This window comes from Euprymna scolopes, chromosome 6 (assembly GCF_053919585.1).
Source record: "Euprymna scolopes isolate OS-2025 chromosome 6, ASM5391958v1, whole genome shotgun sequence".
NCBI classification, from domain to species: domain Eukaryota; kingdom Metazoa; phylum Mollusca; class Cephalopoda; order Sepiida; family Sepiolidae; genus Euprymna; species Euprymna scolopes.
Genome location: NC_136487.1, coordinates 82,960,107 through 82,977,654, shown reverse-complemented (window position 1 = coordinate 82,977,654; position 17,548 = coordinate 82,960,107). Strand labels below are relative to the sequence as shown.

The 17,548-nt window shown below is 32.1% G+C and overlaps 1 protein-coding gene across 2 annotated transcripts in view; it reads right to left on the bottom strand.

Annotated features, from left to right (window-relative positions):
- Positions 1-986: 986 nt before the first annotated feature.
- The window catches only part of LOC145277730 (uncharacterized), a 146,238-nt gene continuing 129,676 nt past the window's right edge, over positions 987-17,548 (bottom strand). For both annotated transcript variants that reach the window (XM_080129434.1, XM_080129435.1), the window contains exons 7-8: positions 12,307-12,524; positions 987-8,735 (exon numbers count right to left, since the gene is read on the bottom strand). In XM_080129434.1, the coding sequence (XP_079985560.1) occupies positions 8,621-8,735; positions 12,307-12,524 (333 nt within the window). In that variant the 3' untranslated portion in view covers positions 987-8,620. The remainder of the gene's footprint in view (positions 8,736-12,306; positions 12,525-17,548) is intronic.

Sequence of the window (17,548 nt, the reverse complement as noted above, 5' to 3'; positions counted from 1 at the left end):
GTCTTGAGCGATTTAAAAAAAATTGGATTGTTACTTCAAATGATATTTGCTCAATTTCCACCTGCAATGAAAATGTTAGTTGATTGAATGACAATTACTAAACGGATCAATGAAATATATGAAATGCACATATAAAAAGGAGAAACTGATTTCTGGTTATACGTATTGTAAATATTGCATAGCAAGGCAACACTCATTCCTTTAGACATGTTGCATTAAAACAGACATTTGTGTTTACTTTTTCATTAATCTTCTAGAACAAACATGCAAAAACTGTAGAAATTCAAAATGAATTCAAGCTTTCCACTTAACAGAGTCAGTTCAAAGATTAAAAAAATCAAGAGTTTACATTTTTAGAGATGTTGATAATGTCGGAAAATTTTTTTTTTAGATTCCACATTCATGTCCCTATTTATTTATGTCTCCAAGAGGATGGAAATAAACACAAGGTCAGTTTTTAATGTGGAGAAAATCCAGTTCCCAAAAGAAGCACTCTGGATTGGAACAAAAATGAAAATTGCCTCAATCTAAAACTGACTGAGAACAGAAAAGATGAAGTGTAGTATCAGATTCTACACTTTGCCCTTAGTCAAAGGGATCGACAATCAATGTAAGATTTTAACCATTCTATTTGGGTTTGAAGGTTACAAGCTCATGAATTTTGGATAATTTAATCTGGAACCAACCAAGGAAGACTATACATCTATTTGAAAAAGTGTTTTCAAAACTTGAACCAACAGAAAACACCAAATTATTTGTATACACTTAATAGTAGGCTTAGTTTCAATTTATCTAATATAAAAAAAAACAACATTTTTCATTGATTTTAATTTATCAGCTTTCATGGTCAGTATGTCATTCCTGAACCTTTCTACAGACCCACTTTAACCCAATTGTTACAAAAAAAAAAAAAAAAAAAGTAAACAGTCAGTGTTACAAAAGTATGAAAAAAAAGAAAAAAAAGAAAAAGAAAAAAACCCAGAAAATATTAAAGTATTTTGTCCACGAAGAACACGGTTCCTTCTTTTTGTCATTTTATTTACAGAATCAGATTTTTATTGAACAAAATGGCACTGAATCCAACAGAATTATTCATAATAATAATAAAATAATAATAATAAAATATCTGTTCAGCGAAAATCACCTTCCATATAAAAACAAAATTAAAAAAAAAAAAACACTAACCCAGTTTTTCTTTTAAAGAAATTTGGCACATGGGTAAATTCTGGGCCAAAAAATATTAATTCTTCCCTTCACCCCATTAATGTACCCAAATGACAAAATCTTACAATTTTCATTCAAAAATAATTTTAATTCAATAGTCTATATTAAAAATACATTAGTACAAATAGTGTATATACTTTTTATATGGCTAACATTATAACAAATTATCTCCCTTGGATCAATATATGCCTGTCATTATACATAGATATTACCAACATGGAAGGAAAAAAAAAAAAAAGTAGAGGCTAAAAAAATTGCCTCATCAACAAATGTTCATAACTTTTGGTTTGTCTGTTTTTATGGCATGTCAACCACTTTTAATGGGGGAAATTGTGAGTTTTCTAACAATATTTGGGTGTAACTGAACACAATAAGTATTTGAACTAGTCACAGGCAATTTGATTGTTTGCAACGCCCCCTCCATCAAAAAATAAAAACAAAATCTAAAAACAACAACAAAATACATTTTTTTTAAATGAGGAAATTGGCACAGACAAATATCAAATTTCACAAGCATCAATATGAGAAGGAAAGAGTTATGGCTTCGATTATCCCCCTGGGATCAAACTATAAATGGAAAACAAAGTTTTTTGTTTCAGCTTTTAAAACTTGCTTATTTTATATGCATTCTTATTGAAACAATTTTCATATCAAATTAACAAATATTTTTTCTTTTAAGTTTAAAGCTAAGTTTATATAAGAAGGAAAATATCTCAAGATAAAAAAAATGTTTACCATTTCATTCCAATGTTTTTTTTTTTTGTTTTTTTTTAAGTAAATTACTGCATATATATATATATATATATATATATATATATATATATATATATATATATATATATGCACACGTGTGTATGTATATACATGGTGTGGTAAAATAATCCAACATTTGTTTTATAGAAATGAACAGAAAAGCAAAATATTTTTACTTGCTAAATGTACATATAAATCCATTTTGTTTTTAGGTTACATATGGATCGAATAGTGTTTCTATTTACTTGCCTTCTCATGAGGGCAAGGTTGGACGCAAAACCAGTTTTTAGTGTGGGGAAAATTCAACTTCCCAAAAAGGGGCACTCTGGACTGGAACAAAAAATAAAAGTCGATCCAATCTAGAAAGATTTCCCCAATCACTGATGGAGGAGATAATAGACTAAGTGTAGTATCAGAAGAAATACATTTTACGCCTAAAAAAAAAAAAAAAAAAAAAAAAACCGGTTGAATTTTGGACAATTACATAGGGATTGGTTTAGAGTTTGTTTTTTTTTGTTTTGTTTTTTTTTCTTCGGGGTCACCATTTATCAAGGCCAAGAGGATAAAGGTTAATGAGTGTATGGTAGTCAATGGGACGCTATCATAGTAATAGTCAGTAGTGGAAATTTGGTAAATTGAATTACTTAAGGGGACGGCTCATCAAGAACTTGCTTACGTTGGACTTGAAGATGATTATATTGTAGTCAGCTGGAAAGCAAGCAAATGGAACAGAGTTCCACAGGTGTGAAGTTCTGAGAAAGTAACCTTGTTCATGAAGTCCACGTTTAGGTTTAGGCACAGATAAAGATTGGGGAAAATTATTTATAGTGGTTTCAGCTAGACAAGTATTTTTCGTGGAAGTTTGGCAAGACTGGAGCTCAGACAAACACTTGCCATGAAAATAATGATAGAGCAGAGATAGGCTTGCAACGTCTCTTCTGTGGGAAAGAGGTTGCAGGGAAGAGAAAAGGGGCATTCCTTACTCGGCTATGAAGCCTTTTTGAACTCTGTCAAGGTAGGATAGGGTGCTTTGAGCAGTCGCAGTTTTGATCCAAAAGCAACAAATTGATAATTGTGATACAAAGAATGCACCATGTGCACTTCAAGCTTGGTAGACATGATCCTATATCGACTTGGATCACAAGTTTATTGTGGCTTATCAACTTCGGAGCTTCTGAATTCAAATGAAAAAAAATTAAAAAGAAAAAATAGAAAAAAAAAGATGTTTCTCACGCTTTTGATATGAAAAATCGAGGAAATATGACAAAATGTACAGATAATAATGTCAGCCATTTCATAAATGTAATATTTAAATGAGTCAAACAAAATGTGGCATAATCACATTGAAAACACCGGTTCCAGTTAGTACCACAAAATTAAGTGATGTTGGGTCTGACCAATGCTAAAATGTGTGACCGTTTGGTAAACTCAGGTGCTGCACGTACTCTGAAACCTGGAGAGGGGTGGGCACTGCCAGGCTATTCATGCCAAAGACACATTGCATGAAATAATGCAGCACCCTATGACCCAAAAGGATTAAGGGACTCTCTCGGAAAACCAAATGGCATCATATGGATATTTAGAAAGTAAAAGTACTTTGTTTATTCTTTATTCTATTCACTTTTTATATTAATGTTAAATAGTTTGTTATCCCCTGTATGTATATATGTGTTTGCGAGCTATAACAATAAAACATGGGAAAATATGATGAACGTCAATCTTCACCAACATTTTACTGTATCATCATAAACCTGACTGACCAGGGAAATCCATTATTTGGTGTGGGCATAAATTTTGTAGAATCTCAAATAGCTTGCTTTTTCAGCATGTCTCTTGATTTTAAGAGAGGATTGATTTTATTTTTTCAAAGTGGCAGCCTAGAATTCAGGTAAGCCCTTCTCTTAACTAAATATTTTTTGTATGACAAGTTTGCCAGTTTTTCAATATGCATCCATGCATCATTGCTGAATGATGCATGTTCACAGAAATGGAAAGTGTACTGCCATTTTTTCTTTGGTGTTAGTTTTTCCAGTGCAATATACGTGTACGTATCTGATTGAATACATGTGAATAGTGCAGGTTTCGAAAAGAAGTTGAAAATACAGTGAAATGCCAGTGAGAAGTGAAATCCATCTAAGAATTCTGTCATATTTTGGCTTGTTTTAACTTTCACATTGTCTGATCTGGTATCCATTTCTTAGGAAATAAAACAAAAACATGCAGAAACCAACCTGCAACGTGTTTTGTATCTTGAATCATAACATGAAAAAAACAAAACAAAAAAAAACAATAACAAATAACAGTTTTCTGTATAACTGCTCAATTCTTCCATTTGCAAGAATTCTGAAGACAAAAAATATTAGGACACTTTTCTTTTTTTTAAAAAATAAATCTGTTGTATTTACTTCAATCAACGCAGATTGCATTTGCAAAGATCATCTCCAATTATTATATAAGACTTATCCTCAATAACACTGGTTTACAAAAACAAAACGAGACAAAAACAGGTGTTCTAATCCGAGATATAATATCCATTTCCTTTTTGTAGATATATGTATAGACGTATAAATGCATATAAGAAAAAAAAAAAAAAAAAATGAAATAAAGAAAAAAAAAAAAAAAAATGAAATAAAGAAAAAAGAAAAAAAGAAGCAAACTTACTTCTCACGTTTTCCTGTCCAGACAAAGTACAAAATGGACTTAAAAAACTGGTGGGAGATGATCTCTTCTTTTCTCTACATCTCCTTCCTTTCTTGTAGAAGAGATATTGCTAGTCATGCTCCATTGAACCTCTATGATAAATTATTTTCATGGTAGGTGTTCAATTGTGCTTCAGTATCTGGCACCCTCTGCCCCCAGTAAAACATTCGCAACAAAAAACTTGTTTAACTATAAACGCTGTAAAGAATTTTTCTTTCTTCATCTGTGTACCGAAAAAATAAAATGAGCAAATCTGAAAGAAACTTTGTTCATGGAACTTCCAATCTATGGATTACAACACCATGGGCTTGCTTCCCAAATGCCTACAACATGGTCTTTTTTTAAGTGTAATCTTCAATTCTTATTGGGCTGTCTACTTAAATAACCAATTTCACCCATTGTTTCCAACCCTAAGTTATTTTCATTTTCTTTCATGTTTTCTCAATTTCATTTTAATAGTTGTTTTATTGGCTACGTGTTTGCAACAAAGAGCACATTCGTCATGTACTTTTTTTTAATGAATTTAAAAAATGAAATAGCAAAAATATAACCCAGAAATGTTACTTCGATGATGATGACCAAGCGAACAAAAGAACATACGAGATGATTTTTGCAGTTCAGAAATGAAGACTATAGTGCGCAGGATGGATAAAAAGTGGAGGCACAAAGGTTAGATTCTGTTGCATTGGAAGAGCAGTTTTTTTTTTCAAGAAATTCCCACCTGTTGAAAACATTAGCATAGGACTGCTTCCTTGCAGGCTATAAAATAGTCATCTTCAAAAAAAATGCTTGCCATAAACTGTTCTCATAACTAATCAAATTTTATTCATTCATCATTTTGAATCTTTCATAATATTCTTTATTCAACTGATAATTTATCTTATTATCCTTGAGTAGCTTTTTTAGCTTTGATTAGTGGTGACTCATTAGTATATATATATATATATATATATTGGAAGCCATTGTGAGTGCAAACCTGACTTATAGTTTGGCAGTTTGGAAACTGTGAGCAATATCACTATCATGAATTAAGAAAATTTGGTAAAATGGACAAAGGTTAGAAAATGGGTTTTGCATGATTTCTTTGCAGACAATTCTTGTAAACTCGTTTAACTCGGTCTGTCACCATCAATTTGCTGTTTTGATACCTCATTGGAATACAGCTTTCCAAGAACTGCAAGGTTGTGGAACTCTCTTCCTGCTTACTGTTTTCCTCCTACCTACAACATCCGCGTTTTCAAGACTAAGGTCAATAAGCATTTCCTGTCATTATGACGATCATCTTTTGTTCTTGTTGGCTCCTTACATAAAGTGGCTTCACACCTTGTCTAAAGTGATTTCTATAAAAAAAAAAAAAAAAGCTGCAAAATGCGTCTTTTTTTTTTTTTTTTTAAATGTTAAACAAAAACTTGAATGACTTAATAATGGTGACCTCAGTAAATCCTTAAACACGTCTGCATCCAAGGAAAATCACTCAGAATGTACGATGAGATAGGAGCGAAATAATTCATCATGAGTTGCTTGTCGATAATCATATAATAAGAGCAAAAGTTAACTAAAACATTTGAAAGCCACTTTGCAGTAGCAAAGATGTCCATCATTAATAAACAGAAAAGGTGTAATCCTTCATAATGCTAGACCTCACACTGTACAAAAGAACACAGGTCTTAGAGAAAAAAAATATACCCAGAAAATTATGCATCACTAATCATGTTCTTTGAACCTTACACCAACAGATTACTATCTCTTCAGAAGTTTGCAAAATCAAAAGAAAGCAGAAAATTTTCTTTTCCAGTTCAAAGCCTGCTGCAAAGTTGAGGAATTTTATAAAAATGGCGTTCTTGAAAACAGAGTTATTTCCCCTGAAGATAACTGGTATTAACAATAGAAAACACTACAGTCGTGATTTAATACTCCTGCGTGTTATGTGATCATAAATCAGAAACAAAACAAAAATCTCATTAGTGCAACGTTTAAACTAGTTGCTTCTTAGCACACTTTATAAAACCCAATGGATTTTGCCTGCTTGGATTATTTTTCCTGATCAAGTAAACCAAATGTCAGATTGATCAAGAAACCAAACAACTTTGTTGGTAGTTTTTATTTTTTGAGTGATGCTTCGCCAAAGTTGAAACTATGCAAGTAATTTTACACTTTTGTTCATCCAACTTGTGTGTTCTTATAAAACATTTACTTTCTGATTTAGGATTCATATTTTTCAAATTGAACTCTTTCATGCATTTACATGTCTTTTAACTGTTTGTTATGTCCAGTCAGCATTTCTAACATGCCTGTGATACTATTGACAGCTGCCTCCTTCCAAATGTTGGGAATTAGAACAAAAAAGAGGAAAGGAGTGTAACAAAAGATGAAATAGGTTTATCAGTAGAACAAAGGCATAGGAAGTTGAGCACCAACACACACAAAGGAGAACTGAAGTGGGATTGTGAATCTAGGTGTGGCAAACGATGGGGACAAAAGGACCCGAGGTATTTTTTAGAGTTGGTATGTGGGTGGTTTAGGTGTAGCCATGGGTTTGGAGCAGTTTGCAATGGTTGATGACAGAATGGAGGACAGTTGCCAGCTTGACTCAGCTGAACAGAAGCTGCGACTTGGAGCAGATGGGGAAATGAATTTATCAACTGTCTGACGAACACAGCCACGACATAAGATGTAAATGTGGACTTCAGCATGTAGAGGGCCGATGATGTTACGCACCCCCAGAGCGCAACTGATATTTACAAAATGTGTTGAAGTCTGTTTTTTTTTTTGTTTTGTTTCTCTTACTTTATTTTATTTTTTTATACTTGTAAATCAGTGCAGTCACCAATGTGTGAGAGACGGTGACTGCCATAATGAGAAAAGAAATCCATGGCAAACAACTTTTGGGTTGGCAATGTCAACTGAGTGGGGTAGCACGCGTTTTTCTCACATACCAATAAACTATAAATAGGCATTATATGTTGTTCCCTTTTATCTTTTTCTGACACATGCTGTATCTGTTGACACAACAAAAACAATGGTTGCTGCATGTGTGATGAATGATATATTCCTAACACATATGCAGTTAAAATGATGTACTAGACATCAAAATATTCATGCTTAATAACATCAAAAAGATTATTGCTAAATAAAAAAAAACATCATATAAAAGAATGATAACTACATTAACGATTAAATAAACCTGTTAGTTTTTGTTAAGGAGTCTTAAAAAAAACCCAAAAAACAAAAGGAAAAAAAATGGGCAGCACTTTTGTTACAAATAATTTGTATTGAGTTTTGTCAGTACTCTGTACTCATGCCATAAAAAAATAAATGGATTGGCCTAGTAGAGGGCAACTGGGAGGCTACCTTTCCATTGGTCACCACACCAATCCTTTACTTCGATTTCTACATTTACCTTCACCTTAGAATGCAGAGGAGGCATCATATACAATTTTTCAAGTCTTTGGCTTTACCAAGGATTGAAACCTTTCCTCCAGACTTATTAGCAAACACTCTAACCGTTATGCTAAATTGATGTTATGATTTGCGGTAATATGCATGTCTTTTATATATTGTGCAAAATAAACATTCATAAACATGAAGATTGTATGCTTTATAATAAAAAAATGATATGTGATAAAAAGAAAAAAAAACTGAATATAATAAAGCAAAACTGTTTAGAAATATTAATATTCACATCAGATTTAGTTGAGCCCCCCCCCCCCCCCAAAAAAACACTTATTAAATATGTCTGCCTAATGGTAACAGTTGTTTGTAAACCAGTGTTATTTTGTATTCTTGAATTAACGTTTGCATTTTTTGTTTTGTTTTTTAATTGTCTGCAATCAAATTAGCACCAACAACAATGAAGGAAATACAGCAATGTTTGCTTTACAAAAACCAAGCACATTTTTGGTCCTCATCTTTTGCTTTTTATCAACAATGTCGTTCGTCTTGATCACCGTTGTTCGCTTGACGTCCATGATCCTGTACACTCACTCAATTCTGCAAACGATCGTGTGTCATGGTCATTTTCTTTGGCAACTTTTCTCTCCATATTGTTTTGTATTTCCCTGAGAAAAAATAAAAAAATAAAAACTAGATAATGAATAATAAAAAAATAAACCTACAAACACTTTGATAAGCAATTTAAGAAAATTTTCATAATTATTTTTAAATTAGTTGGTTATAGTCAGCTAACGTACTTCCTAATTTCTGGCATAGCCCTATCGAAAGCAGTGATAAGGCAAATCAGTTCCTTTACTTTTATTGTTCTTCAGTATTTCTATTGTAAAGCAATTAATTGAAATAAAATATAAGGAAAGGACATTATTGAAAAATATACAATTAAAATTAACAAAATTATACAGATAAATTAACACAATTAGTCTTTATTTGCACTTTTAATAACAAAATTAAAAAAAAAAAAAATCAAATTTTTTATTTTATAACATATTTCGATTTATAAAATAAATATACGTTTACGAAAGTATAAAAAATAAAATAACGGGAATCAAAATAAATAATTTATAGACGTGAGAGAAAAAAAAGGGAAAGAACTGATTTGTTTTGTAACCGCTCTCGGTAGCACCATGCTGAAAATTAGGAAGTATGTTAGTTGACTGTAACCAATTAGTCTTTTGGCTAGGAGCAAGCTATTTTGATATTACACAGCCTCTTTTCTGTTCTTGGTCAATTAAGGAAAAATCCTTCTAAGCTGAGCCAATTTTTATTTTTATCCAAATAAAGAGTGCCGATTTTTTTCACGATAAAAACCAACCCTGTGCCTAACTCTGCCAACATGGGAAGGCAAGTAAATAAGTATTTACTTAATTCATAAGATTACAGGTTAGCCTTACTTGTGTTTGTATTAGAAGTGTTTACTATTCTGCTTTGTTGGAGTGTTTTGTACAGTAATTTAATGATGTTTAAAAACTCAAAATTAGTACGTTTTATACCCCCCCTCCCAAGATACAAAACAAAAAGGCATATACCATATTTAGTTTTACATATATGTTGAGTGGCTTTTAAGAAATTGGTTTTCAAACTATATCATGTCAATTTTATGTTAATCTTTCTTTCAAATTCATCCTTATCTCCTTACAAGTTTTCTTTAGTTTTCCCCTGCCAATTCTATTTGCTACCTCAAGTGGTTTACATGGAGTGGCAGACTACATGGAATTACCCGGTCATAAAATGCACTTAAATATATTTTAATTCATGCTAATTTTGTATTCATTATTATAGAACAAATTCTCTATTAATCATTATATTGTACCCAATATATATAGTAATGGTTTAAAAAAAAAAAAAAAAATATGACTTTGGTGCCATCAGCTGGAATTGAAACCAAAACATTCAGTGCTCTAGCCTTAGTCATTATTTAGTGCGTCAGTCTTTGTTAATAATGTCTGAGCTATCTTCAGATGGATTAAAAAGGATAAAAATTAAACGACTTCAAGCCAAAAATGTATGCATGCTGAGAAGTTAGTCACATTACCCCTGCCAAAGTCAACTTTTTTTTTCAATTTTGACTCCTAAGCAACTATGTTACAGGCTAAAAACCAAATCAAAAGTATCCCAAGGTCCAAATACTTTATCACACACACACACACACACACACACACACACACACACACACACACACACACACACACACACATTTATTAATGGCCTGACAAAGCCACAGAGGAGACAACCGAAGTAGCAAGACACTATATATACAAATGTAGGCAAATTTGGGCATATTTTATTGGTTTGAAAATGTAGGTTATTTTTTACCAATTTTCATAAAATTTTAACCATAGAATAGTATTATAATCTTCAAAAAGCCTGCAAATTTTCATGTAGTTTCATCCCATAGAACATATGAGCATTTCAATATTCAATTTGGCTACCAGTATAGATATATATATCCATATATATTAGTGGCCTTAAAAAGCCACAGGAGAGACAACCAAGCAAAAAAAAAAACTCAGAGCAAAAAGCAGCAAAACTAAAGCTGGCTTGCCAGGACACTATATATACAAATGTAGGCAAATCTGTGTATATTTTATTGGTTTGAAAATATAGGTTCTTTTTTACCAATTTTCATAAAATTTTAACCATTTTTTTTTTTTTTTTTTTTTTTACACGGTCACCACTTATCAAGGCCCGGAAGCCACTCAGGGATAAGGGTTATTGCAAGTACAGTACGTTAGTGTGGAAATTTGAAAGTGTTTACTTAAGGGGGCGGTTCATTAGGAATTTGTTAACGTTGGACTTGAACACATCCAAGTTGTAGTCAGGTGGGAAGCAGGCAGACAGAACAGAGTTCCACAGGCGTGCAGCTCTAAGAAAGAAGCTTTGTTCATGGAATCTACGTTTTGATTTAGCCACAGATAAAGAGTGGGGGGAAATTTTTCACAGTGGATTCAGCTAGACGGGTGTTTTTCATGAAAGATTGGCGAGGGGGGACCAGAGATTGGAGTTCAGACGAGCACTTGCCATGGAAATAACGATAAAACAAGGATAGGCTCACAACGTCTCTTCTGTGGGAGAGAGGTTGCAGGGGAAGAGAAAAGGGCATCTCCCACTAAGCCACGAAGTCTATTTTGTACTCTGTCAAGGCAGGATAGGCTGTTTTTAGCAGCTCCTGCCCAGATATGGCAGCAGTATTCCATCCTTGGACGTACTTGGCTTTTATATAGATAGAAAATTGCATCAGTAGTGAGATATCTTCTGGAGCGGTAGAAGGATCCCACCATCTTTCCAGCGACCTTGGCAACAGACTTGATGTAGGTGTTCCATTTCAGATCAGGAGTAAAGGTCAAACCCAGAAGCTTGTCAAAACACGGGGCCTCTCCCAGACGAGAGCCATCCATCCCACTTGATGCCAGATGGGGATCAGAGCGTTGATGATGTAAGGATAGGAGTTTGGTTTTAGATGCATTAAAGGTAACCAGCCACGTCTTCCCCCACTGAACCATGCGCTCAAGATCAGAGGAGAGAGAATCAGAGAGAACTTTGTCATTTACAGCCTTTGATGTGTTGCCGTAGATGGTCGTGTCATCAGCATAGATGTCAACGAATGATTTAAGTATGTGTTTAGGGAGGTCGTTGATGTAGATCAGGAAGAGAGTTGGGCCCAGGATTCACCATAGAATAGTATTATAATCTTCAAAAATCCTGCAAATTTTCATGTAGTTTCGTCCCATAGAACCAAAGATATGAGAATTTCAATATTCAATTTGGCTACGAGTACAGATATATCCACTCACACACACAAAACCTTTTTTTGGCAACTTTATAAATTCCAAATCGCAGCAACTATTGATCAGAATTTTACAAATGAAGGCTCGTTGGAAAGATAATGACCTGAATTGTGTAGTGGGCTATGTGATATTTGTCCTTAAGGTTGCAAATTAAGATCATCCATCACCCAGAGTATTTTTGGCACTTTTTTACAGTCATAAAATATTTCAATCATAGTCATTTGTTTTCCTAGTTTTACATATGAATTATAAAATATCTGATATTTACTCCAAACCTCTAGCCTTGATGGAGGAGAGACTAAAACTTGCTGCTATGGTTTTAAATAATCTGAAATAACAGCAAGGGGAGACTTGATTTCAAATATTTCTCACTAACTCAATTATTTTATACCTGAGATTCAAACTTTGCGCATTCCATTCATTATTTGCTGTTGGCTTGAATAAGGATCGGATGCAAACATTGGGTGCAGGAAAAACGTCTGCTCCATACACCAAGTTGCGAAAACGAAAATTACTCTCCGTCATGTACTGTATCACATCATTTTTCATAGACTGAACGCAGAGCCAATACTGCGACTGCAGCTGAGTCATTAGTTGCTGCAGCATCTCCTGTGAAAAAAAAAAAAAAAAATGATAAAAGTGTCTCTACAAAAAAACAAAAAGAAACGTATTTATCAAAATCAAACTTTTATATAGTTACAAATAATCCAAATAATCTATTGTTTCTCCTGCAAACTAACCCAGTCTAATAATAATCCTTACAGATGTCTATTTAAAAAATAGTCAGACTGTTATTAACCTATAATTTATATTTATATCTTATGAACACAAGTCCACAGGGTTTGTACAGATTTTCAATGTCCCCTTTCAAAACATATTAAAGCTTTCTCCAGACAAAATTCAAATTTTCAAAACAAAATTTGGGATTTATTTTACAATCCACATCCATTTGAAAATGGTAAAAAAAAAAATCAAATTTACAACTAAATGTTATCATGGTCAATAAAAGTTACTTTGCAACCTACCTGCATCATTTTTTTAATGTTTTGAAATAAACAGAGATTTCAATATTTATCATGAAACTACACAGTGCCCCGCGAAAGTTTACAATACGCATTTGAAACTATCAGTTTTATTTCTAGCTTCCAAATGGTAATGGAACCTTTTATAAACATAGAAACTAAGATAGAAACAGTGGGAAAAGTAAAAAATAATAATTTAACACAGCGCAAAAAGAAAACTCAATTAGCAACGCAAAAGTTTACAACACATATCAAATTCATTAGATTTCTCAATAAGTTTATGACGGTTTATCACGGTAAAATGTTGAGAAGCTTCTAGAATGTTCCGGAATATGCAAAAGCTTCATTACCATTTGGAAGCTAGAAAAACAAAAACTGGCAGTTTAAAATGCGTATTGTAAACTTTTGCGGGGCACTGTGTGTGTGTGTGTGTGTGTGTGTATATATATACATACACACACACACACACACACACACACACACACACACACACACACACACACAGTGCCCCGCAATATATATATATTAAATTGTATATATATATATATATATATATATATATTAAATTGTAATTCAATGAATTTCAAAAAACTCATTGAAATGAATTTCATATCAAAGAATTTTTATTATTCTAAGCAAGACAAAGAATGCTTTAGAAAGTTAATCTCCTTAACCTATAGGGTTTCGATGTCTACCATCTCATCAGAGGAGAGAAAATATTAGCAAATATTTATAAAGTATGCACCATATTTGCTAAAGTCAGTGAAACATGGAAAGTCAAAGTCAAAATAATAAATTTATCAAAAGTCCTGTAGTAGGAGGATTTCCATAACAACTGATTGTTAAATAAAAACTATTCTGAAGTATATATATATATATATATATATATATAGCTTTTGAGGACTGGTTTCTTCTGTGGAAAGCAACCATTTATTAAGTTACATGACGAGGACTTCTGATTTTAATCAATCATTTGTCCACAACATTAACATGTCCAGTGTCGTGACCATTTGTTTATATTAACAAAAATATATCTTGCTCTTTTATTGAGCACTCTTAATAACCTTGTTAAATTCATTAGTTATCATTCTTGAATACCTTAAAACCTAGTGTGTGTATATATATATATATATGTATATATATATATATATATATATATATATATATGGCATAATTGTGTTGACACATCGGTCTCATCAGATCACTTTGTTTCCAATTGTCCTGTACTTCACTTCACTTGCCGCTGGTATTTAACAATGTCGTCTCAGGAGAGGTGTGGTTGGAGATTGCGCACCTCCTGCCACAAAAATTTCATGCACAAGCAACCCTTCGTGGGTATCCATAGACTGTCCAAGACTGAAGGAGCCTGCTATATATATATATATATATATATATATATATATAAAGCTGAACGTCTGTATGTGTGTGGTCATGAATAGGCTCCTATATGGTTGACTATTATAGAAAACTGATCACATATAATGATAGAAGATGTATCGAGACACAGGAATGGGTATGTTTGATCTGGCATAACGATGATTCATTAAAATTGTGCACCTGGTCCACAAAGTATGAAAATAAAAAATACTTTGATAAGTATGTTTTAACTTAAATAGGGATGGTATAATAAAATTGTGGGGTCTGTGTTCATGCCTGGCCTCTATAGAATGGAAATAGGCACAAACTTTAATAAAAACTTTTCATATCTATCTGCGTAAGTATATTTTGATAATTATGTTTCAGTTTGAAGAAATATGGTATAATAAAATTATGGGGGTGTTCGTTCGCACCTGACCTCCATAGAATGGAAATATGTCACAAAGTTTAACAAGGTTTTTTAATATAGATCCACAGAATATTGTGATAAGTGTTTCAGTGTGAACAGGTATGGTATAATAAATTTAAAAAAAAAAAAAAAAAAAAAAAAAAAAAAGCAGTCAATTTTTTTTAACTTTGACCCTTATTATTTGTTTTGGGCTCAAATCATTAAGTTAGATCCATGTCCAAGGAACCTATATGTAAAATTTCAAGTGTTTACACCCAAAATTGGCAGAGGAGTTTGATAGAGTTCTCAAAAGTCAAATCGTTGAACTTTGACCCCTTAACAGCCAAATTTCTGGCCGAAAACAGATTGCAAAGATTTTCCCAAATATCAGTACCTTGTATATCAAATTTCGAGTCTGTAGACTAAAAATTGACAGAGTTATTGTGTAGGGAAATGTACACAGAGACATTTTCACAGATATATATATATATATATATATAGCGAGAGAGAGAAATATTTGTAATTTTAGTTGTCAAATATTTTAGATTTGTTTATACATACTCATTGCTTTTTAGGAAGGATGTCTATTTTAATTGCTTCCAAACAATCATTTCATATTGCTTCTGCTATAAAATGTTCCTCTCTTAAATGTGGATGACATAGGGAGATGTGTTCAGAACAGGAGACTTTGTTGGTTCGATCACATTAAAAGAATGGGTTAATAGATGTAGAACATTTGAGGTAACAGGAAAAGTTGGGGTTAGGACAAAAAAAAAAAACATGGGATAAAGATATCTTTCTTTAGCCTTCTCCTGCCAATTGATCCTACTACCTCAACTATTCTACATCTAGCAATAGACACAGATGATAAAACGCTTTGGATAATTAATAATAAATAATAATGTACATTATATATTTTAAGAGTTTTAAACAAATAAAGTGATAAAAATGTTATCATAAAGCAGCATTTTTGGTAAGATTTTGTAATGTCCCCCCCCCCCATTTGTAAACGGCCGTACCGCATTTCTCTTAAGAATTTCGTCATGAAATTTGGAAATTAACTAGAACAGATATCCCTTTTAATATATTCGGTTGTCCAAAATTCTTTTGATAGCTCATTTTGTGTTAAAAAAAAAAAAAAAAAAAAAAAGACTTCAACATTACGAGTTTGGAAAATTAAAAAAAAAAATTTCTTCGGGCGTCCACTGTTAAATAAATCAATCTTTTTACTACATTTATCCATTAAAAATAAAAATGTAACCAGCTTTCTCTTGTGGTACCAAGCAATTTAAAATCATGATACCTGGAAAAAAAATCGTTCTATTTTTAAAAAGTATCTAAAAACGATCTGTAGAAGCAGCAGCAGTTACTATCGCGGATATTAATTACTTTACTGTAAACAAACATTTTTGTTTTGTTTTTTATTCCAGAACGAAGTAAAAAAAAAAAAAAAAAAAAAAAAAAAAAAAAATGAAAATATGAATATAAAAAAATTTTCTTACATATTTAGTTGGAGCTCATATTATCAGAACATAATTAGCTTAACTAGAGCTATTCGGTTATCAGAATATATAATTTTAAAGCAATCCAGCATTATTTTTGGTTAAATGTAAAAAATATGGTTGAAAAACAAATATGTAACGTGTGCACTTTTATCCCTTACATTCGTTTTTAAACAGTGTTTTGTTTAAAAAAAAAAAACAAAAAAAAAACGAAAATGTGAAATATGATTATTTTGCTTCACGTGTGCGAGCAGTACCCCCCCCCCTCTCGCCGCCAATATATTGTTTTTCACAATTTTTTTCAGCGGATTATAATCGAATGGATATTAATCTAACCAATTATATATATATATATATATATATATAAAAAAATTAAAAAAAAAAAATACAAAATCAATATTTAAATATTTGTAGGAGGTGCTCAGTTTCTAGTTAAATTCCTATTTACTTGCCTCCCCATGAGGACAGTTAGACATAAGGTCAGTTAATGTGAGGAAAATCCAGCTTCCCAAAAAGGGTCAATCTGGATAGAAACAAACATAAAAATTTTCTTGGTCACGAAGGATTTCTCCTTCACTGATAGAGGACAGAAAAGGCGAAGTGTAGCATACTGTGATCTTGGCCCAAAGTTCAGGTAGAGAAATAAAAAAAACAACAAAAAAAAAACGTCTTAAACTGGAAAGTTTAACGAAATAATGTGTCACTCGGACAAGAAATTTAACTGAAAATAAAACCAAATTTATCAAAAATTTGTGAATGATTTGTTAGCTTTAGGAAAAAATATTTTTTGAGATTTAAATAAGTGGGCAAAAATACTTAAGTTTTCCAAACGTCACGTTTTCTGTGAGTAACGTCACTTGTTTTAAATTTATTTTTGTCTGTTTGTCGTAATTCTTATTAAGTTTCACACTCCTTAAGAATTATGACAAACAAACAAAAATAAATTTCATTAAAAGTAATTTGATCTCCAAAATCTAAGGCATAACATTTTCAAAAGCCAATAGTTATGACCCACTAACTGTAAATATGGGGGTCAAACGTCTTCTTAAAACAAAAAACAAAAAAAAAACGAGTGGCAAGCCTCCTGTTCTTAAAACCTTCTTTAGCCCTAACAATAACGCTAAGTTTAAGTGGCAAGCTCCTCACCAAACAAAGTTCCTTGGTAAACTACATATAAGTGTCTAAAATAAAAAAATAAAAATAAAAATAAAAAATCCTTCTTTAAAGAAAAGTGGACCATTTATCATCTATAAAAAAATAAATTAGTGAACTGTCCTAAAACGCTAGAATAGTATCGAAATGGTGAATTATTTTACATTAAATTTATGTGAAACTAACCCCCAC